The sequence below is a fragment of the Solanum stenotomum genome, chromosome 5, assembly GCF_019186545.1.
Source record: "Solanum stenotomum isolate F172 chromosome 5, ASM1918654v1, whole genome shotgun sequence".
NCBI lineage: Eukaryota > Viridiplantae > Streptophyta > Magnoliopsida > Solanales > Solanaceae > Solanum > Solanum stenotomum.
In genome coordinates this window covers 38,237,179-38,262,689 of record NC_064286.1, presented here as the reverse complement: position 1 = coordinate 38,262,689, position 25,511 = coordinate 38,237,179, and the positions used below count along the sequence as shown (strand labels likewise).

General features: G+C 29.7%; 1 protein-coding gene across 1 annotated transcript; it reads right to left on the bottom strand.

Moving 5' to 3' along the window:
* Positions 1 to 6,792: 6,792 nt before the first annotated feature.
* Positions 6,793 to 9,108, bottom strand: LOC125863919 (exopolygalacturonase-like). Its single transcript, XM_049543890.1, has 4 exons — positions 8,977 to 9,108; positions 7,707 to 8,006; positions 7,104 to 7,625; positions 6,793 to 7,020 (listed from the first exon to the last, which is right to left on the bottom strand). The coding sequence occupies exons 1-4, from the start codon at positions 9,106 to 9,108 to the stop codon at positions 6,793 to 6,795; spliced, it is 1,182 nt and encodes a 393-aa protein (XP_049399847.1).
* Between the last annotated feature and the right edge of the window lie 16,403 nt (positions 9,109 to 25,511).

Below are 25,511 nucleotides of genomic sequence, written 5' to 3'. Positions count from 1 at the left end.
AAACTTTATTTTACTCTCAAAATATAGAGTTTTCTACTGTTCCAGACAACCAACTCTAACCCAGTTTTCTATTTTACTCTCTAAAAAAATCTTTTTCTCACTCCTCAATATTATATTATTATATCTATTTCATTCTTATTTTCTTATTTATGTGATATAAAATTTGATTTTTCTCAATTTTTTATTTAATATAAAATTATATTTTATTCTAAATAACATAAATTGCAAGAAAATAACATATAATATACAAATTAATAGACAAATTCAAATAAAAGTGAAATACAATTACATAAACATCAAATAAACACTCAACTTTCAAAATTATTACGTTGCTCCCATCAATGTTCTATTAATACATTACGGAGTTCAAAATAAGTATTTTTTTCCTTATTTTTTTATGTCTAGCTAAAAATTGTTCAAACCGGAGATTTTCATCTACCCTCATACCCTATTTTTTTTTAATAGTGCTAAATTTGAAAAACAACCTACCGGATTACTAAATTATTGTTGTGATAAATTAATTATTATGTTATGCATTGTATTTTTAATTTAAATTTTTCATCTTATCATTTTAATTTTGTGCATTCTTTATAGGGAAAATCAATAATAAAATAAAATTAGAAAAAAAATTAAAATACTTTAATTCGGGATGAAAGTAGTATATATTAAATAATATATTTTTAAAAATATTATATTACATTTAAGAAGAATTATGAATATTAGATATTTAATTAATGACATTATATTTAAAATAATATGTTAACTAGAAAATAATAGTAATAATAATAAAATATTGATAAAAGTGAAATAAATAGTGTGAATTGTAGTTCTCCATTCAACTCTCTAAATATGAAGAATAGAGAGTAGTATGGAGAGAGGTTGGAGTGTCCATTCTGTATTTTACTCTCCAAATATAGAGAATGGAGAGTAAACTAGAGATGGGTTGGAGATGGTCTAATTCTCTATTATATGAGTATATATAAGTAAAAGTTGAACAAATTATAGCAACCGATTTACCATACCGTGAAATACCAAAACCCAACTTAGAAATACCGAATCATAATTAATTTTGTATGGCAATGATATTGTATTATTAGAAATCAAAAACATAAACCGTAACATAGCATGCCCGCCACTCCTAATTAAAACTAACAAAATTGTAACTATAAAAAAATATGAAATATTCTTATAAAAAATGGTTCATGTCAAGGAAGATATGAAATTGAGAATCATTTATCATAAAAAAAAATCATGGGAAACCAACCAATGTTGTTTGAAGCGATCAATTAGTAGTTGTGGAAATATCATAATTTTAGTTAATAAGATAATGTTGCAATCCATTTAGATCAAGGGGCTTTGAACTTTTATGTTTCAATTAACAGATCACTGTTCTTGTTACTAAACACAGCACTAATTGGGAGCTCATTTATAAGCTTGAAATGATTGTGAAACCGCGAGGAAACGATAGATGAGATTGACCAATTAATTAGTATCTTCTGACCAAATTGGATGTTGCAGCTATCTTGACATTTCAGCGCTTGAGACGTATGGAGTGAAAAATTAGTTTTTCCGAAAGTGCTCTAGAAAGACGAGATAATTTGGTGTTGTATTCACTAACAAAATTTATTTTAGCTTATAGACATTCAATTTCTGTTTGATTTATTTTGTAGAGTAAGGTTAAGAAAAAAATGAAAAGGTGGGGTTGGGTTGGGCCAGTAATCTAGTTCTATGTGAACTATAAGTCAACTTGTTTCAACTTAAAAAAATTTGCTTTGATTACAGGGTTGAATTGTTAGCATCCCGTGAATAAAAAACAAGCAAAGTCCTTCAATATTTTTGATTTTTTTTTTATTTCAAGGTGATCAAGAACAAGAACATCACTATTGAAAGGTTGATAAGATTGATCAAATGTAATCAATTAAGAAAGGAGCAAAAGTTGAAGTGTGTTTTAGTTTGGTTCGTGCACTGGTGCTGCCGACAAGGGATAATCGAAGAAAGTGGGTTCAAACCAAATCAAAATAGTGATTGGTTTAAATTTCTTAGAGAATTATCCATTAGGAAAAAGTCGTTTGGGCTAGCATTGAGTTGTTTGAAGAATAAGATTGATTTGAACAAACTATTAAAAAAAAAACCTTTTAATAAGAAGAATAATGCCTTATACTCTTATACAAATTTTTCTAGACATTTCTGGTACTTATTATCTATCATCTTATCGATTCATCATAAACTCGTATCTATTAATGCAGTAATACATAGACTCTATAAATTTATCTATTCTTCTATTGATTGCAGGGTTGAATATATGAGACTTTTCCTCATCTTGAAAAGTATGCCGAAAAGTCTATAGATTCTCCTTTGCACATTCCTTGTTTACTTAGATGGAGCGACAACATAACAGAAGACACATACTTAGATGGAGCAATAACTTTTTTGCATGATGTTTGAGATGCTTGAGACATTGTAGTTATTTAAAATTGAATAAAAAATGAAGTCAATAAAACAAGGGAGTTAAAACCAAGATTATCTTCTTTTTTGTAATAGTCCTGAAACGTGTGTTGCACGTTTGACCCCCTATTATTATATTAAATTTATACTGCCCCAACTCATGTTTGTAATATCTTTATCTTATTGTGTGCCATCAAGTTCGTCCATTGAGTCCATGTAATGCAAGAATTTTTGTAAAATTAAATTATATAAAATAGAGTTAGAAAAACTCTTTTTATAATTTGTAGAAGTGTCATTACAGGTTTATTTCAAAAGCATATAATAAAGTTCAATATTTTAAGATAACCTTTCTAATATATAATATATTAATTGTCATTATTGATTTGATTATAAAAGTTAGCAAAAAGTATTTTATTTAATTAAAAAAAATAGAGAAAGACATTTTCGTAATTTAACTTTGAATTTAAAACCTTCCACTTTTAACATAAAAAACATTTGTAACATCATCTCAATGTATGTGAATAGAAATAAGATGAACCTGTCATCATACTAATGAAAAAAAACTTAACTAATAAATAAATTAATGCAAAATATATCTAAATGTGAAAATTTTATATTCAACAAATATAAAAATATTATAAAAGTGAAACGATAGATAACTAAACATTAAAGTACTATATAGCACACAAGAATCAAGAATCAAAATAATCTTCTTTTTATATTACGACTAACTTATGAAAATGGTTTTCCTATTCTAATTAATTAATTTTTGAAAATAAAAGAACCGCAATGAAGGTTAAATATAATAATTTCAATTATTTGCCATAATATTAAATCACAAATTTCATTTTTATAAAATAGAAGCTACAAATAAAGTATATATTCACTTATTATAGTTGATGCAAACTTCTTTTCATTACTATTAAATTGAATAAATAAATAAAAATAAACTAATACAGTGTGTTGACATAACAAAAAATGATAAAAAGAAAAGAAAAATATCTTCTTCTTTTTTTTGGATTGAATGCTTGAATGTCACCCATGTCAAGGAACAAACGTATTCGATCCAACTATTGTATATTACTTTATTTTTATCAGATTATGTTATAAATTTAATGAAAAAGTTATTTAAAATTTAACGAAAAAAGTTATTTAATATTTAACTAATTTTGTGTAAGAAATAATCATATCTCATTCTAATCAACTTCCGAAAATGGAAGAAATGAAAAAAAGAGTTTACTTTCAGTTCTTTGGCATATATAATTAACTTACAAATTTCAATTATATATAACAATATAAATTGTATCGAAATTTAAATTTTAACATCTAAATCTGCCAAGTATTTAGCTTACAACTGAGACATCTATTCCTTACTAACAAATGGTAAAAAAATAAAATAAAAATTTACAATAATTATGCCAAAAAAAAAAACAACAAAAGTTATAATGATACATACAAAAATATACTGTATTTATTACTTCTACGTATGGCTTTATTGGTGCACAAGGTGTAACATTATTTTTCTTCAGAATAATAATTAAGTTTATTTGTATCTTATCAAACAAAAGTAGAAAAGAAAATTACTCTTTATGTAATAAAGAATATCAATGCAACTGAAACACAAATTAAATCAATTCCATATGTGATGAAGCAAACATACTTTGTCAATAGCAAATGAAAAAACAAACAACTCAGAAAAGAATCTTTATTGAAAGCCTGATAATCAATGGAACAAGAAGAAATTATTATGAAAAATTACAAGAATCAATATAGCAAACAAATTTTATTTATTACAAATGAAACAATACCTGATACAACCCAAATAGAAAAAAATCAATAGCTTTAAAATTAAAGTTTACTAAAAAACTGAAATGAGTTTAGAAGCTATAAGTATATGATGTAGTGATAGATTGGATTGGGAGGCCAAAAGTTTGGAAGTTAGAAGAGCAAAAGCCTGATGGTTGAAGAAAAACAATGAAGAGTCGATATTTATTGTGATCTCTTAAACAAAATGCCTTAAAGGTGTTTTTACTTTTAATTGAAATTTTTTAATGCAAATAAACGGAAGTAGTTAGAGAAAATTTAACATTTTCTAATATATATATATATATATATATTAAGAAAAAATGTCAAAAATTTAAGAAAAAAGAGAAATGTCATTTAATTATCATTATTGATTTGATTTTAAAAAGAGATATTTTTTTAATGAAAAAAATTAGTGAAGGGGTATTTTTGTAATTCAACTTTGACTTAAATTCTTCCCACTTTTAGTAATATATGATATGATAAAACAGAATGTCAGAAAGTCTTTAGGTTCTTTTTTGCACATTCGTTATTTATTTAGATGGAACGACAACATAACAAAAGACAACCCATTCCTCGTTTACTTAAATGGAACAATAATGATGATTTTAAATTGGATATTTTACGTGCTTGAGACATTGTAGTTAATTTAAATTGAATATAAAATGAAGTCAATAAAATGAGGTAGTTAAAACAAAAATTGTCTTCTTTTTTATATAAAAAAAGTAAGATATTACGATTAGGTGTAATTTGAGTTGTACTTTACTATCATTGCAAAAAGTGAATTTTTAAATTTTATTAGAATTGTACATCAACTAATATAATCAATTATTTCTCATGTGGCTGGTAGATGATGGATTCTATAGATTGACATTTCATCATTTATAAGGTATATGCGGGTTAGTGTAATGATAAAAAGAAATTTAGCATATAACAAAAAATACTACATAAATTAGATTATATTGAGTACCATCAACTGAATTCACTATAAATTCTAAACTAATGAGTATTTGTTCCAGGCTAAGGTTGCTAATGAGTTAATATGTTGGTGCGATTCTGATTGGGTTGCATGCCCTAATACAAGAAGGTCAGTTGCAGGCTACGTGATCAAGTTTTGGGGAGTCCTTGATTTTCTGGAAGTTAAAGAATTAAGCAACACACTATTTCAAGGAGTTCTATTGAGGTAGAATATAGAAGTATGGCCTCATCTGTAGCTGAGTTTACTTGGCTGCTAAGCTTGTTTAAAGAATTGGAAGTGGTCCTCCAGTTACATGTTCCATGAGTGATACCAAGTCTGCTATACATATTGCGGCTTGTCCAATTTTTCATGAGCATACCAAACATATAAAAATAGATTGTCACTTCATTCACGACAAGATCAAATCCAACATGCTTTACACTTTGTATGTTCCTACTCAACATCAAGTTGCTGACTTGTTGACCAAAGGGTTGGGGCGTGTTTAATTAACACCTATACCTTCTAAGCAAGCTCGGAATGCTCAATATTTTGCACCCTCCATCTTGAGAGGGAGTATTGAAATGTAACAATATTACAACTAATTTTCCATATGGCTTAGTTAGTAAGTGTTACTAATATTGCTAGTCTGTTAGATTACAATTAGTGTAATTAGTCGATAGGTTGGGTCAATTACACACCTCTATATATAGAGGAGTTGATGTACAATTACATGCAGTTGAGTGAAGGTATTTTCAATACACATTTCAATTTATGTTCACTCTTCTCTGTTCCAATCTTTTGAGCTCATTTTCTAATAGTGTGAACCCTGACAGATCAGCTTCCAAAGGCAAAATCATTGCCTAATGGTTTTGTCGGAGGCAACTCAAGTACTGACCTAGTGCCTCCAAAAAACACCACAATATAAGCAAATGAAAATTCATCTTCACAAACTCGTAGAAGAAAATATATATAGATGTATTGAAAAAACCTTTTTGTTTCTTATGTGTAAGTTCATTGATAATTTTCTTGCTTGTAATATTGTTAAGTCAGACATTTTTTATGATTTAATAGAATTTTAGTGTTGTAGTTATAAAAATACTTCTAATGCTTTTGTTGTTGTTGCTGCTGCTTTAGTTATTAATTATATTAAAATTCATATTAGTTGTAATCTAATTATATAAGAATTGAAATGCTAAATTTTAGCAAAAAGTTGGGAAGGTTAATACCCCCACAAAAAGAGTGCAAGAATATTGGCAAACAAATAGCGGAGGTTTGCAAGTGGATAAAAATAACCGCCTCTTTAAAAAATCCTCGCAAATTAGTTGCGACATGCATATTTGCACGAGTTTTGAGAACCGTCAAATTGCGGAGGTTAGAAACTCCCACAATTTGCAAATTTTTTTTGTAGTGCCTAATGCTTGATTTTTATCATTTTAATATTTAGAGACAAATGTAATAATAGAATGATTAGTAATTTCACCAAAAATGATGAGAGGATAGATTAATCAAATTTTAAACTTGACAAGTTTACGGTAACATAGGAGTAAAACTTTCTATAATCAAATTAATGTTTATGAATAAAGAGACTACTTTAAACAACTTGGAGGCAATTCCTTGCCTGTAGCTTTTCCATTGGCATTAGCACATGTTGATATGGCAGGAGCATCAGGGGCATGATATTCCAAGTTGATATCATTAAGCATAATTCCTTTACAAGGATGTGAAGCACTACAATTTAAAGTAATTGCTGCTTTTGAATTTGAAGATCCCCTTATGTTATTGAATGTCACATCCTTGATTTGCACACAGCTTTCCTAATAACGAAAGGAAAGTAAATTTAAAATGACTTCTGACGTACCAAACACAAAAGAATTTAAGAAGGGAAAGGCATGGATACCTGTGTGCTACCGCTACAATTTCTCTCCGGACAATAATGTTGATCAATAATTATAGGATTCGATGCATTTATAATGGTAATATCATCAAATGTTATATTTGTAGCCATACCGGCTATCGATGATGCCCAAGTCTTAATTCTCACCCCATTTTGAGTATTGATGAAAGTGCAACTTTTGACTTGTATATCCTTCACAACTTCTTGTGTAGGTACTTTTCCTAAGCTACCGATGCTTATTCCATGGCCAGGGCCACAAGTGATCCCTGTAATGTTGATGTTTTGACTACCATCGATAATAGCTATACAATCATCTCCAGTGCCAATGTTTGAATCCGCGATATGGATGTTCTTTGAGTAGCCTATATGAATACCATCGGTGTTAGGGCTGTTATCTGGCGCCGCTATTTGAACATGCCTAAATTTGGCATTAATGCATTTGTAGACGTTGACGTGTACACCCTTGCTATTGTTTGAATGTATGTCATGCACAATCAAATTATTGATAAAATATAATCCAAGTGTCTGATTCAAATTTAAAACAAGCTAAGGCATTAGAAACAATATACAAGTTTAGAAAATTTAGACAAATAAATTAAAACTTACATAGGGAAGGGGGGTTGCACATGGATGCTTTCCCCAAGCACAAGCCCCTTGTCCATCAAATGTTCCATGTCCTTTAATATCTAAGTCATGGATATATTGAAAAGAAATCCAAGACTCCAGCTTGCAGAATATATTAGGGTCTGTTGGAGCTTTAATAACTCCTTTCATTTCGAAGGTCTTGGCCGATCCATTGCATGGTCCATTAAAGATTGCACCATTTACCATATATTCCCCTAAAGGTATCAACAATGTGCCATTTCCATTCCATTGGCATGCATCCCTCCAAGCATTCAAAAGTGCCTTTCATCATAATAAATAAATAAAAGAAGACTTAGTGAGACAATGAATTTGTCATATGTACAATGATAATTATTTTATTAGTAACTTGTAATGATGAAATTCGCTAGTGATATTATCCATTTTGAGTCTAGGCTTGCACGATTTTAAAATGCATTAGTAGGATGTAAGGCTTTGCTTAATTATATACCTATTATGTCTTATATGTTTTACTGATATAGAATTTCTTATCCTAAGATGGAGTGTCGCATACACCCCTCTTATAGACTCAATGTCGTCGTTGAGGTTTGCCGAACCACATTGGATTTGCCTTAAATCAACATTGCGGTTTGTCCCTTTTTATCGAGATTTGTCTAAACTTAGTTGGATTTGCCTTAAATCAAGATTGCACCTTTATATTAGGCCTTGTTTTTGTATGCACTAATGCCCCCACCGCGTATAAACCCGCTCCGCATCAATCCACCCCGCATAATTTGATAATTTTTATTTTAAAAAATTGCTAAAATAGTTCACGTCATCTAAATTCTTCCCAAGTGAATTGGTTTTCCTACTTTCTTCATAACAATTGTTTTTACATTTTAAATTAAAGTTTCAATGATAATCTAAAATAAACCCAAATCAAAATATCAAAATTCTTTTTTTCTCATATGAGAAATACTACGATGAAGTCAGAAAGACCACAAATATTTCTCCCATCTATTGCATCTATTAACTCCTCTATGTACTCCTCATTTGTTTGCCTATTTATAGATTCAATTGGATCCTAATTAAATAAATTAAATATAAATAAATACAAAGTTCTTAATTAAAAATTTTAAATAATAAACAATGGTGTTTGGGAATTAAAAACAACCCCAAAATATTGCATAACCATCAGATTCAATAGCTTAAATATAAACTTTTAGTTTTTTTTAATCGTATGAATTGAATAATAGCTAAGAACACATTAAAAAGTTAATTTTTTGGTTCTCACCTTACTATCGTCCGTCCTTCCATCTGCTTTAGCACCATAAGAAAGGACATTGAAGACCTTTTCTTGAGCATTTGTGCATACAAAAACAAGGCCTAATATAAAGCCTATTTTGAAACAACACTTTGAAGTCATTTTTAATTTTTGTTCTCATTTTGCTTTTTCAACTTGTGGTTATATACACCTTTTTTTTTTTCTCCAAAATATATTTCCTTCATAAAATAAATTTATTTAGATTCGGTAACGCCAAAGAGATTTCTTTAGATTTTATTATTGACTAATATGAAATGAAGGTAAATATCTATGTTGAATGAATATCATTTTAAGTTTATTAAACTGCCAGCTAAGCTTATTAGCAAATTTACACTTTCATTCTTAGAAAATATATACTTCTCTCTCGCAAGTACCTCAAAAAAAAGTATTCATATAATATTATCTACATTTATTCTATTAAATGAGTCTTACTTTCTTTTCTTATAATCGGAAATTATCATTGAAGTTAGTCAAATATATAGAAGTTGGAATGTCTCATTTGACCAAATTAATTATCTTCAATAGTCCAAAATAAATTGTCTTGAATGTATTTAATGACATTCATTCTTATACTTTTAAATTGTCGTTTCTGAGATGTTAGTAGCTTATTATTTTTTGCTATATATTAGTAATGTGTTCTTTTGTAGAGTGGGTGGAAAAAATAGTGAGAAAATCCTATCTTTTTCTTCTTACTCCCTTTGACTCAATTTATGTGGCGCTTTTCGTTTTTTAGAGTCAAACAATTTAAGTTTGACAAAAAATTTGCACGTGGAATCTTTAAATTTTTTGAAATGAAATTTATATATTTGTAAACTACGTAAAAAGTACTATAAGTCACAATAATTGAAAATTTAAAATAATTAAAAGATATATATGATAAATTTATGGTCAAAGATAGACTTGTTTGGATCTCGAAATCCAAAAAGTGCCACATAAATTGGGACGGAGAGAGTATTTTATTTGGCCAAGTCTATATTATTATTTAATCTTAGTTAGATTCTGAGCTTGTTGAATTCTAAGAATACGCCTATACCGAGTGAAATATATATCCTTAAGAACAATGTATTTGACACGCCTCAAACTTTGAAGAACTCCTTATAACAATATTCATGATGAAGTTTTTTCCTTAAGATATTTCAACAATCTAAATGATATTTCTCTTCTACTTTGTTCTTACTGAAAATACTACCTTCCTCTTCCAAAAATGATTTTGTGAAGATATTTCATAAATTACTGTGATCCCACATTCCTATCAATGATCAATAATTTGTGGGTAGAGACAAAGCTAGATGGTGTTTATGGGTTCGGATGAACCCAATAATTTTTTCATAGATTTGTATTTGTATTAAAAAAAATATATATATTAACTTGTGAACCCCTAACAAAACTGATTGATAGCTTAGTGGTAAGAAATGCAACAAAACTGATTGATAGCTTAGTGGTAAGAAATGCATTGTGAAAATGCTTTTCACGCTAGAGTTTGATTTCAGAAGATGAATTATCGGAACCTTGAACTGTGCTCTGAAGATTTTTTTAAAGTAACCCCGTGGGTTCGAAGCCCACTTTAAAAGGAAATTTAGAATCTCCGAATTAATGGGTAAGGAGGAATAGAAATTGTGATGATTAATATAGAGGGATTTCAGACAAGTATATGTGCGTTTGTATTCAAAGTGGAGTTTGACAGCCAATAAAGAGATGGAGAGTATTAGCACATCAATCATAGTAGTCTACATTTTTTCACTCATAAAGATAAGTCTTGATACTAAATATTTTTTTTGTGTGAGACATATTTATTTGCTTAATTTTCCAATTTTTAAACTATGCTAAAATTGATATGGATGTAAATGTTGTTATACTATATCAACAGGGGTATTAGGAAATTACAGTGAAGTAATTCAAATAATAAGATGCAACACTGTAACCAGCATTTGGTGTCAAGGGTAACCTATTTATATTGAGATCTTTCGGAGGCTCGATAAAATAGGTATGTAATATAGTATTATATGTCTATAGTTTGGTAAACTTGTGTGGGACAAATTAAGCTAACATGCCCCTCAATATAGAAAGAAGATTTGGAGAAATGAGGATCCCGCTAAGTAGAAATAAAAAATTTAACTAAGTGAATATGATAGAAATTATTGTGGTAATTTCTCATGAAGCGAATCTTATAGCTAATATGTGAAAGTGAAAGTGAAAGTGAAAGGTTGACTTTGGTGTTAGCATATTTGTGCTAACTAAAATTATTTTGTGTTCAACACCCAAATTGGAGAAGAAGGGAAATTTATATATGTTGGTGATTCTAAAAATACTCAAGTTCATAGAGACTGTGATAACTCTTTAATTATTTTTTTATATGGATGCTCCTGATTTCTAGTTCATGTTATAGTACTCAAAATAACTATCTAGGTTATTATTCTAGACTTTGACGTTATCAAGTGGTTTGTGTAAATATCAATCTCATGGAATATTTTAATAATATTATTTTTCTAGAAACCGTCAATACATGAAGTTGTTTTTATGTCTGATGTTTTTTATTATTAATTGAGAGATACTTTTTATTATTAAAAGGGTGACATACCACAATACAGTGGTACTGGAGCTAGATAAATGCGTTTTTTTTATTCATATAAAATTGAAATCTTTATAAATTGTGAAAAAGTTATCTCTATTATGAAATATTTTAAAGTGTAAGGATATCTTGTGAATTAGGTTGATTCTATGAAATATTTGAAAGTGTAAGGATATCTTGTGAATTAGGTTGATTCTATGAAACAATCTAAGTTTTTCTTTTATTATATGTTGTTATAGTGTTGTACATAGGGGTGTACAAAATCGAACCGAAAATCAAACTAAACTGCAAATCGAGTCAAATCAGAAAAAAAATTCGACTAGTAGTTTGGTTTGACTTGGTTTGATATTGAAAAAAATCCGATTATATTTGGGTTGGTTTGGTTTTAACTAAAAAAACCAACCCGACATTATATATATAATTTTAAAATTTTATTTTATACGTAAAAAATACTTTGATATAATTTCTAAATATTTCTTATACTTTTTCATAATTTTTATATTTTAATATATTATTTCATGTTTGAAAGTTAGAAATCTTAATGGTTCAATAAAGATTATAGTCCATAGATGTTGGTAATTATAATAAAGCTTAAATCAAAATCAAATTAATACTAATGCAAAAGAAAATCAATTCAACACTAAGAATGACAATAATATTGAATATTTGTTCTTTAGTTTTACATATGTTTAGACAATTACAATACATAATCTAATTTTAATTTCCTTCAATATTTAGTCATGTAACTAATACTTATTAAACTTATTTTAGCATGATTTAGTACTTTTAAATTATGATCATTTTCATTATGACTTATTAATTTGCAATATTTGTTTTAGGAAATTTCATTATTATTTTTTTGTTGGATATTTTAGTGTCATATTTTGTCTTATTTTCTTAAGAAACACCTTAGATAGTTGTATTTTGGTAGGACTAAAGAAATATTTGAAGTACAAGTAAATTATATGTTTGTATGAATACTTTATCGGAAAAACCCGAAAAAATCCTTAAAAACCCGAAGTTGAAAAATCCGAGTTTTATTGGTTTGGTTTGGTTTATAAATTTGAAAATCTAACATAAATAATTTGATTTGATATTTCAAAAACCCGAACCAACCCGATTATGTACACCCCACTTGCACATATATAGATTCATGATAATCAATATTCAATAGTAATGTGATTGAATACAACGTTTATAGTTAAAAAATTAAATGTTGTTAAATATGTTGAAGAATGTTTTATAATTTTGTTTGGTGATGATATGAATTTTGTACTTTACTAAAAGGATACAATGATGCAATGAGAATCTCAAAATTTACTACTTAGTAATTATGATCAGTAATTGTTGGTGATGGTGCCATAATATAAAAATCAACTAAATAGAGTTAGTTGTTGTGGAGTTGATTGGTGATGTGACTAAGTGATTTAGACAACTCTTAGTGTCTATTCAAATTGGGATAAATAAACATTTTCTGTGGTAAAAACTAGATATATGTGCTTGAGACATAATGTGATAAACAAAACGAAATATCAAGGGGAGTAAGAATTTTCGTTATTTGAGAAGATCAACAATGATGGTAACCCAATATCAAAGGGAGTAAGAATTTTCGTCATTTGAGAAGATCAACAATGATGGTAACCCAATCTATGTGATTGGAGATTCCATGGATTAGGCTCATATGGGCAATAACAAGTCATAATTAGTTGGTCAAGTAAGCACTATAAAATTATGTCCCTCCTATGATATGTGAAGCTTTGAAGAATTTCTTACCAGTGGCGGCTCAACATAATTCGAGGCCTAAAATTTAAGGAAAATGCATAAGTACCCCCCCAGCCTATACCCGAAATCCCAGAGACACACCTAACCTTTACTAAGGTCCTATTACCCCCCCAAACTTATTTTATATGTAATATTCTACCCCTTTTTGGCCTACGTGGCACTGTCTTGTGGGCCTAGCGCATGTTGACATTTTTTTCGAGGATAGTGCCACGTAGGTCGAAAAGGGGTAGAATATTATAGATAAATTAAGTTCGAGGGGGTAATAGGACCTTAGTAAAGGTTAGGTGTGTCTCTGAGATTTCGGGCATAGGCTGGGGGGGTACTTATGCATTTTCCCTAAAATTTAAATAAAGTCTATCTGTATTTATTTATTTTCTAAATTTTTAGATGTAAATTATTACTTAATATCTTTTTGGGATAAGAGTCTGAAAAATACCTCAACTTTGGTCGGATTTGCTGTTGCGATACTAAACTTTCATAAGGATCTATTACCTGCTTAGACTATTTAATACCATATTTTTTACCTCTTGAACTATTTAATAGTGTATTTTAAATGTATATATGTGCCCACATGGACACATTACTATTTATAATTTTGCATTATCTTTTTATGTCCACATGGGCAAATATATATGTTTAAAATACGGTATTAAATAGTTTAGGGAGGTAATAGGTCCTCATGAATGTTTAGTATCGCAACAGCAAATCCGACCAAAGTTGAGATATTTTTCAGACCCTTATCCCTATCTTTTTTTATAAATGATTTTTCAAATACTTTTTTAATTATTATTTTTAGGTAAGATTTTATCAATTCAACATTGAAAAACATCATTTTATTGAGACAATTATTATATGAATTGATAACATAATTTTACAAGTAATAAGTTGATAAACTTTAAATAACGAGAAGAATTAGAATCATAGAATCTGATTCAAAAGGTTTATAAGTGATATACCCTACTTTAATATGAAAAGTAACGAAGAAATAAAAAAAAATTGTAATTCACTTTGTTCAATACTTTTCGACTATTGATTCATATTTTTTGACAAAGTATTATTCTAACTATCAGAGATCTGAAAAAATAGAGGGCAAAAGGAGTTAAAAGGGATAAATAATGTGAGTGCTAGCGAAGAAAATGTAAGAATCTAAATCAATGTTTTCTTGATTTCTTCTATTTTAATGGGGTTAAGAAGATTTAAATAATATATATATATATATATATATATACACACACAACTAGTTTTTCGACACGTGCAGATCATCATATATATCTCTTATTCACACGAACCTATGAAGATGGACAATGAAAAACTTTATTAGTTAAATGCAATAATGTATATATTTCAATTTGATGAGGTTCAATAAACTTTTCTTCGTTGAAAATACTGAAATATTAAGAAATAGCAAATCAGTAAAACAAAAAGACAATGTTTCTATAGTAATAAATATTTTGAAGGAAACATCATGACAATCTAAATCACATAAGTAACATTGATAAATAAAGTCGTACTTTTGTCTTGGGCATTAAAAAATAAATCGTGACAATTCTCTAACTCTTGAGAAGTTTAATAATTTTAGAAAAAGATATTCAATAACATATATCTACATCACAAGAGAAATTATTAACAAAAACAACTAAATTTAGACTACAATAAAAATTAAACTAATACAAATTTCAACTGACGTTATTACAAGTCATATAAATTTTTCTTTCTCGAAAATACTTACATATTAAGAAATAGAAAATCAATAAAACAAAAGGGCTATTTTATATAGCAATAGCTATTTTGAAGCAAACGTCCTGACAATCACATAAGTAACATTGATAAATAAAGTTATTCTTTTGCATTGATCATCAAAAAACAAATCGTGATAATTCTCTAATTCTTGAGAAGTTTAATAATTTTTGAAAAAGATATTCAGAAACATATATCTACATCACAAAGAAATTGTTAACAAAAACAAATCAATTTAGACTACATCATGTTAACTTCATATATTGAAACTTTACATACTAATGTATATACTAAGCAAAAAAATAATTATTATATCATCAGAATTATTTTCCTCAAATACTCGAGGTTAAAGAATTAGAACAATTTACTTCATCAAAATATTGGTACCTCATATTCCGCTAAACTTCGAACTCATTCAATGACAATAAATCACACGAACATTTTTAAAATGCAAGAAGACAAAGAGTAGAAGATTAAAAAACATGTGGTTGAAAAATGAGAGAAAACCCTTCTATTTATAGTCAACAAAGGATAGTATGAATAAGTGTTTTTTGTGTCTTATCTGAAAAGTCGTGACCTTTCCAACAAGTCACAACCCTTTGAAAAAGTTACAACTTATTGAAAAACTCACAACTCTTTGGAAAAGTCCAACTCATTTGAAAAAAGTTATAACTTATCAGAAAAGTTACAACTCATAGAAAAAGTCACAACCTAAGTTAGGAATATTATAGTAATTTAACATTCAAGTTAGGAGATCATGCTTTTAAAGTTATTATTATATATATATATTACTTTTTAACATTCAATTTAATATATATATATATTACTTTTTATTATAAATAATTAATTTTTTTTCATGAAAAAATTAAACAATTTATTATTTGTAGAAATTTGAGGGCCCCAAGCATTAGCCTTAAAATTTATAGGCAAGAGCCGGCACTGCTCCTTACAATATTCATCATAAAATAATTTTCCGTAATATTTTCCAACAAGTCATATAACAAAAAGTTCGGAATGAATCAAAGTTTGTTTATAAGAACATCTACGATTTACCATAGTAGTTTGGAAAGAAATACCTTGTACAAACAATAGAGAGAGAGTATTCTCGATTGTGAGATCGAATATGTTTTATTTCACACTTCCTAACCTTGAATTTATGACATCTAACAATTTCATACTTTAAATTGTGATAAATTTATGAGGAATTTCATGGTGTAGTTATGTAAACTACACTTGTTATTTCTTAAGTTAATCATGAGATAGAATATATATTTATCATTTTAGGAATCCTACTTATCAATTTGGGCAGCCACCTTTTCTACTTTAACCAAAGTGATATATATGACTTTTATATATATAGTTTTGGAACCTCCTCTCCATATGCCAATGAAAAATCACTATCTTCTTTTCTCATCATATTCATTCACAAAATCATCCAAGAAGAGTTGTTTCTAGGCTGAAACTCAAGTTGCTACTCTTTGTGGTATATATATATACTCTGGTACAAGGTAAGAAAAATTATTTGAGCAAGTTGGCAAATTTATTGATCTATAGAATAGAAGATTTAAATTCCTAATTATTTTGTGGTAGAACTTGCTATGTGCTAAAACATCAAGGTTTGTGTATGAACTTGAACTTGAACTATCTTAATTTTGTGTTGGTATAATGAAGTAATTTGCTCGAGTTTTGTGTACTTTTGTCATGCCTCAAACTCAGGTAGGCCCGACTGGCATTACGTTCCTTACCTGACTAAGAGAATCAACTGAAACGAATTAATCAAAACAAATGTGCATCAAGGCCAACCCAAATCAAAAGAAACGCAATGGAAAACTCAAAATATTATCAAATGAAAAACAAGGTAATCTAGACCACTGTCTATAACCATAACCAACTTACAAAACCCACAACAGACATCTAAGATGGCAAATTGCTAACACCTGGTTGGAACAACACCTTGACATACCCATCAACTACATAAATAAAAAAGAAATAAGAAGCGAAAATAAAATTAGAACATAACTGCGCGAAATCATTAATAAGATATAGAATAGGGTCATAGCATATATGTGTACATAAACAAAATATAAAATAAATGCCCAAAGTGACATAGGTAGATGAATATACAGAACCCAGCCCCAGACCTAGACCTGGTGTTACCAATACAAGAGCATCTAAGTATTGAAAAGGACTGCAAAACAACATATTTGTTTCATCATATTACAAAATACATAGAGAGTGCAAAAGAGGAATATGAGTAAGTTAGAAAAAGATGTGATGGCATTGAGAGATCTGGAATCAACGATGGTGGCTTGTTGCCTTGTTCTAGGTGTTGCATAAGAAAAATGTACAAGTGTATAGTAGTAGTAGTAGCAAAGGAACCTAAGATCAAGCTCAAAAAAATGGAGGAAAAGGGGAATAAAATGAGAGATCCATAACTATAAAAGCATATCGCATTCACCGCTCAAGCGGAGTAGGGGCCATCGGAGCAATGTTGCTGAAGAAATGAAGCTCCGCAGAAGAGGAGATTAACGAAGACCCCCAGCTTCGTGGGTGTCACTCCATGAGCCTAGGCGTGGTCGACACTTGAGAATGATTGTTGTCCCCAAGCGAACCCTTGGCCTGACTGAATACTTAATTAGCGGAAGATTAACTCAAGCATTGAAAGGCTTAAAACAGAAGTTAATCATTAAGTAAAATGCTCAACTTAGACAGTCTGAAAAATACTCAATGCAATAATAATAGTTTGCAAAACATCTCAAACGAAAAGAGAGTAATGAGAGACTCCACAACTCTATCTATCTATCTATGAAGCCTCTATAGTTTAATATGGATATCGGGACAAGACCCACAATTCTCTAAAATGACTAAACTGAAAAGAAAAATGGAGTCCTCCAGAATGCAAGGAGGCTCACCAAAAGCTAACTGGAGTGCAAAGTGATCTCCACGAATGGCCTGTCGATGATCCCGAACACTTGTGTCTGCATCATAAAGAGATGCAGATCGAAGGGAAATTTTGTATTTGAGTCAACCGTCGTAGTTGAATCACATTGCCCTATGATAGATGAATGACGATCATCTTAAGGGTAATTTTCATCATTGAGTATGTAGATATGGTGTTTGTGCTAAAGTTGAAATCTGGAAGGGAAATTTTGTATAAAAGCATGTGGATGAATATCTTCGAATGCCTTTGAATTCTTGTGTTTGCTCCTAAATTAAAACTTAAGCTTAATTTGAAATTTTACATGAGCAGAGTGTTGTACTTAATGATAAAGCTTACTTGAACTGAACTTGAGCCATGAGTGGTGAGACATCGTGTATTTCATGTATTGCATCTTAGTCTAGAACTTGACCTGCATGTTGTTGAAACGAAATCAAAAGTATGGCTTTGTTTAGGAAAGGATAATAGGCCTCCTTTGATATGTTCAGAAATTTCAGCCTTATCAAATATACTATCACTAGCAGCCCATTTGAGTCTGTAGCCTTTTGTTGGTAGCCGCACATTTACTTGAACGATTGTATTGAATCCTTAGTTGTTTGCACCCTCCTTGCCTAAGCACTGTAACATAGGCTGATTAGAATTAGTAGCATTGAAAGTCAATAGATGGTTTAAATGTTAAAAGGTGACCAATGATAGCTGCAAGGTGATGAAAAAGCTCTCATTGAAAGAACGAGCTCCATATAAAAAAAGGCAAATGTAATAAAGATTTTGGGGAATTCGTGAAATGATGCGAGTTACTTGTGACAAGATTGTTAAGGAGAGGGCTAAAACTAAAGAAAAAAAGAAATGAAGAGGTGATGAAGTCTAAAACATACACGGTGCTTAGGGAAGTGTAAGTCACTATTACATAGTTTTTTCTACCCATTTCCTAGCCTACATTACAATCCGTGAAAGTTCTATTTGATTCTTTTCAAAGCATACTTAATTAGTGGAGATATACATAATGGGAAAGTTTATGGGTCTATGTACATACATGTTTATTTTCTTTGTGAGCGTGAGATTTGATTGTTTATGCTTAGTCCATACTTTATACTAAATCTTGTGAGTGAGTTGTGGACTACTTTCTTTGTGTGAGAGGCACTTGTTTGATGATGGATAGGTGACATCTGATGGCCGGCATGAAGCTTTAGGAGTTTTTTGGTAGAGTGTATTAGGAAATGTAATGCATGCATTAGATGTGTATTAGTAGTACCTTGTTTGGTACATTTTTTCTTGCCATGTATAACTAATATTTGCATTAGTTATACACTCTATTGTGTATTAAGTTGTGTATTACTAATACCAAGTAATTCTAGGTATTAGTAATACATAGCATTTTAACACTTGCATTAGATTAAATAATTACAAAACTACCCTCAAAGCCTTTTTTTTTTGGTTTCCCACCTGATATCCGGAGCCCACATTGGAGCTCCGACTAAATTTGAATCGCGCACTGTAGGGTCCATTCGGGGGTGACGCTCCCAACAGGATTTTCTCCATACCCATGGCTCGAACCCGAGACCTCTGGTTAATGGTGAAACACTCCCTTCAAAGCCTTTTTAAAACATTTTCTCCTCTTTTCATTTTCTTTCTTGTCATATGTTTTTACTTTTATTTTTTATTTGTTTTTCAATGTCTTTTAATTTGTTGATGTCTTAATAGACTTTGTGGCCTCTTAAGTATCTTTTTGAGAAAACAACCAAATACCCCTCAACCTATTACGCAATTCTCAACTACACACTAATACTTTACGGAGGTTCTATTACCCCCTTGAAGTATTTTGAACATAGATATTAACACCCTTAAGTGCTGATGTGGCACAACAAGTGTGTTCACTTTCCTAGAGGCAAGTGTAAGGCAGATAAATAGGTCAAAATTAAATGATTTGACAACTGTCATTTCTTAATTAAATTCAATACAATTAATAAATAAATTTAGTTAATTACAATCACACACTCTCTCTCTAACCATTACCAACCTCTAAAAATTAAACCTCTACAATTGAATTTGCCATGGCTTCCATGGACAATTACCTATACAATAATTTATTATTTTTATTTTTTTCACTTTTAATCCACAATGAACTTTTTCATGACTAACACCTTCAAATCTTTCCTAAAAATAGACAACATAACCAAAAGAAAGAAAATGATAATCCTTTAATTTCTTTCACCTCAATGGAAAATACTTTCAATCCGATATTGAAAAATGATATTACAACTTCTGCTAGAGAAATCTTTTCGATTATAGTAGCAGCCCAAATTTCTTGTTAGGAATTGAAAGTGGGTATTAGAATTTGAAATTTGTGAGTTTCTTGATTGGAACTGAAAGTGGGTATTAGAATTTGAAATTTGACAAGGAAAAAATCATCTTCAAATCCATTAAAAAAACAACTAGAGAACCCAAATGCAGAACTAGACAATAATGGCAATAAGATACCATAATAAAAAGATTCAACATTCATGTTAGTTTATTGAATTCAACAATAACAACTAGATTTTGTGCAAATAAATGATCAAAAATATAGAAGAAAGACGGAGGATGATGGGTGTGATGGAGATGAATTGGAGAAGATGAGACATTGGGAACAATGGAGAAAAAATAGAATGATTTAGGAAGATGAATAGAATGGTGGAGAAAAAATGAAAAGCATTAAAATTGATGTATTTTGGTGATGATTTTTTTTTTTTTTAAATTATTCTGAAAAATAGGTGCGTGCGTTACACTCAGCAACAAAGATTTGGGGGTGACATTTTAAGGGTGTCAATATTTGTGTTTAAAATACTCTAGGGGGGTAATAGGATCCCCGTGAAGTATAAGTGTATAGTTGAGAATCGAGTAATAGATTGAGGGGGTATTTGGCTGTTTTCTCTATCTTTTTTCTTTAAAACTCTTTCAACACAATTTAATAAAAAAATTTACTATTGTGACAATAATTTGATTAAAAAATTCTTTGCCAACTTTTCACAAATTTTTTTGACTCAAATAGTACAACTATTTAATATCATTTTTGAAAAAAAAGAAGAGAAGAAGATTTAGTGATGTTTTAGCAAAGAAATCTTTTCTAATGTTTTAGCAAAGAACTTTGTTGCAAAGGAAGTGTAAAAATAAATAAAGTGTGAAGGTATTTTTGTAAACATATATTTTTAAATAGAAACTATGCAAGATTTGTTATTTCTAATACATGAAATCAAACCGTGTATAAGAAATAATGCTTGCATAACTAATACAAGCAGTACTAATGCAAACACTATAAATGCAAGCATTACTAATGCACCCAATTTTGCATTATTCTTATACACTCTACCAAATGACCCCTTAATGTTTAAGTTGCTAAAAGTTGTTGAGTCAACATTAGAAGTCATGTGGTGTCTATATGATGGTCAAGTGTGAATGGAAACATATATGCTTATTGTGAATTGATAAAAAGATTCCTGAAAGCAAGTAGTTGAAGCAAAAATGCTATTGTTAGTAAGTCTAGGTCTAGGAAATAGGCATGTGCATTGTTCGAAGATGAACAAAGCTCTAAGTGTGGGGTGGTGATCTTGAGCGTATTTATATGCCTAGGAGTAGGGGTGTATATGGCCGGGTTGGTTCGGGTTTTTCAAATATCAAACCAAAACATTTGTGTCAGATTTTTAAATTTATAAACAAAATCAAACCAATAAAGCTTGGGTTTTTTGGGTTTTTCCGGTAAAGTATTCATACAAACATATAATTTACTTACTTGTACTTCAAATATTTTTTTAGTCCTACCAAAATACAACTATCTAAGAAGTTTCTTAAAAATATAACACAATATGATATAATTAATGACACTAAAATATCCAACAAAAATAATAATAAAGAAATGGCGTAAAACAAATATTGCAAATTAACAAGTCATAATGAAAATGATCATAATTTAAAAGTACTAAATTATGCTAAAATTAAGTTTAATAAGTATTAGTTACATGACTAAATATTAAAGAAAATTAAACTTAGATTATGTATTTTAATTGTCTAAACCAATGTAAAACTAAAGAACAAATATTCAATATTATTGTCATTCTTAGTGTTGAATTGATTTTCTTTTTGCATTAGTATTAATTTGATTTTGATTTAAGCTTTATTATAATTACCAACATCTGTGGACTATAATCTTTATTGGCTCATTCATAATTCTAAGTTTCAAACTTGAAATAATATATTAAAAGATAAAAACTATGGAAAAGTATAAGAAATATTTTAAAATTATATCAAAGTAAATATTTTTATCTATAAAATAAAATTTTAAAATTATATATATAAAATCGGGTTGGTTTGGTCTCGGGTTGTTTTTTTTAGTTAAAACCAAACCAACCCAAATATAGTCGGTTTTTTTTTTCAAAACCAAACCAAGTCAAACCAAACCACTAGTCGGGTATTTTTTCCGGGTTGACTCGGTTTGCGGTTTGGTTCGGTTTTCGATTCGGTTTTGTACACCCCTACCTAGGAGCCAGGATTTTCGTGGAGGGGGTTCAACTTATAAGAAGTAAATAAGAAAATGGAGCAAAACAGATCGGGAAAGAAAAAATTTATCCTTAATTCATTAAATATAACTTGCCTTGTCATGCCACATTTAGCGTTTCTTCCTAATTTTACTATGCTTCATTGATTCGTTTTTTTTAAATGATTTTTTTCTTTAATTTTTTATTATTTTACTTTATTTTGAATTTTTAAAATAAATTAAATTAATGTTCATTCAATCATATGTTACTTTAAAAATTGTTTAATACTCTTTAAAATGTGTAGGGATTGAGTTACTAATATTATATGCATATTAAAAGGATAAATAAATGGCATTGCCAATTTTTTGTTCATTTATTCAAATTATAAGGTTTTCCATTGGTAAAAAACATGAATAAATCATATCAATATAGTTTATGTCTCTCTAGAATAGAACTGAAAAAATGAGAAAGAAATATGATGAATAATCATGTCTTTCAAATTTATTCGTTCGATTAAGTTTAACTTATCTTTAAAGTTTTTTTTCTCTATCTCAATTTCAAGTTTAAGAATAATTGACAGTTTTTTAAAAAGTTCCTTTTAATTAGTATATAAAAAGAGAGTTACGTAAAAATAAAATGAGCAATGGAGACAAAAATAATAAAATACAAAATGAAAATAATGTGCCTTAGAAATTCGAAAAAATGAATATTGAAAAGGAGAAATAACATTAAAAAATGAAAAAAAAAAAAAAACAATAAAGCTCCAGCCCAAAAATGTTGAGCCCATCTCAGCCTTGCTATTTGATTTTCCAAATGAAGAAAACAAGAAAAATTTTAGGAAAGTGATATTGCGCAGAATTGAACCCATGACGTCCAAGGGAATTCTTGAACCCCCTTTACCACTGAGCTAGCCTCTTTACATGTGTTTAGGGGGTTCATTTTAATATATACACATAAAAACCGAATTTGACCTTATATATACCGTGTAATTTTTTGACGAGAGGGGTCGGGTGACCCCCCTAACCTTCATGTAGATCCGCCCCTGGAGCCAAGCAACACCTATGCTTTAGCCGAGTTTGAGGACAAATTCTTTAGTTATTGATAGTGTTAAGTCATGTTATTGCATTTTGAGTAACCAATATGATTAGTAATCGCATGTTGGGAATCAAGAGAAAAAGGGCAAAATCGACAGTATGTAGAGTGAAGTGGGGTTCGAGCACAAGAGCACGAAGGATAGGATGTCAAAAGAGAAAAAAGAAAGTCAAAATGAAAAGAAAGCCCAACTCTGTATCCCCTCTGCGTCGCGGAGAGGGAAATTATTATTCCATGTTCAAGGGCTACTGAACCAAAAGAGTACGTATCCTCTCCGCGTCGCGGAGAGAAGGAGTTCAAGAAAAATCGAATCTACAGATCTTCTCCGCATCACGGACCTAGAGCCTAGTTTTCTTTTGTCTTTTCCTAAATTATAAATAGACTGGATTTTATTATTTTAATTATTCTTTTTCTGGCTTTTGGAGAATACAACTTGGAGAACTATTTCTTAAATTTTAGAGTTCATTCCTACTCTTGAACTTTAATTTGATTTCTCTTATGCTTATTGAATATTTATAGATTGAGAATCGTATTATGAGTAGCTAAATTCTCTTGTTCTAGGACTGTGGCTACAAGAATATTGTATATTATTGAATTTGATGGATTGATATTGGTTATTGGATCAATTACTCTTTTGTTCTAAATTTTGTGGTTCGTGGCCTCCTTTAAAATAAACTCATTGTCCGAATTAAACTTGGGGGAGGAATAGGAGGATAGAGCGTGGGAGAAAAGGCGCATGATCTTCTCTAGACTTAGGATTGATTTGTATCTAAGATAGGGATATATCTAGAGACCTTGCTTGGTTAGTAGACAAGATGAAAACGTAATGCTCGGTAATTGGTTAGTTTATACCCGCTCAATGATGTAGTTAGACTACCAATTAAAGTAGGTGATTAGAAGTCGGGAGACCATAATCATACATTTAATCCCGTAAACCAGTGATTTAACTAACTGACATCCATTAAAGGAATTAATATGCATGAATCCAAAACAGGCTGCAACCTTGGAATTTCCCAAGTCATTATTTTAACTCCAAGTTGAAATTGAATCATGGTAGTTTGTTTAGTTACTTTAATTAATTGATTATTTAGAATAATATATCACTCTTTCTAGAAACACTTGCTTTAAGTTATAGTTATTGGAAGAATCAAAGATAATCTAATTTTAAGTCTCTGTGGGTACGACATTCGGCTCTTAAAATGAGCTACTTCATTACTTCCACGACCACATACACTTGCGTGTGCGTTTGGGCGCAACACAAAGCTTTAACGATTAAAACCTATAGACATCATTAGTTTGCACGAGCAAGTCTTCAGTTGCTGAAAATGAAAGCTTCCTTGGAGTTGTGAAAAATTAGACTTTGCTCAAGTCGCATCCCCTTGTATAGATGGAGTGAAAGAAGCAACCTTAACCTCCTGCTATTGGTCCAGGCAAACAGGCCTTTCTGTAGTTCTGCTGTAACGCTGCCACGGAGCTATCAGTACCGCTGGAGAGTTGACTTTGCATCATAACGATGTACATACCAAGTTCCTTATAGTGGGTTTGTCATACATCAAAATTGAGAGTGCATCATGCTTCAAATTACTTGACCAAGAATTCAACATATTATAGGTAACCAGTGTCTAAGTTCCTCTGCACTCTTTCAATCGCTTGGCTTGTTACCTAATATTGTTAACAGTATATTTGAGACTTGCTTGCTTTTGATTTTTCTTTCAAGATGCTAGTAGTTATTAGACTAGAGTGGCACTCTATTGGCCAGAAGATGCTTTTATGCGCGGAGATATTCACCTTCTCTAGTTACTTTAGCCTAAACTTTGATGTTTTTGCATGCTATACTTCACAAATGTTGTTGATGGATAATAGTAATATAACAGTAATA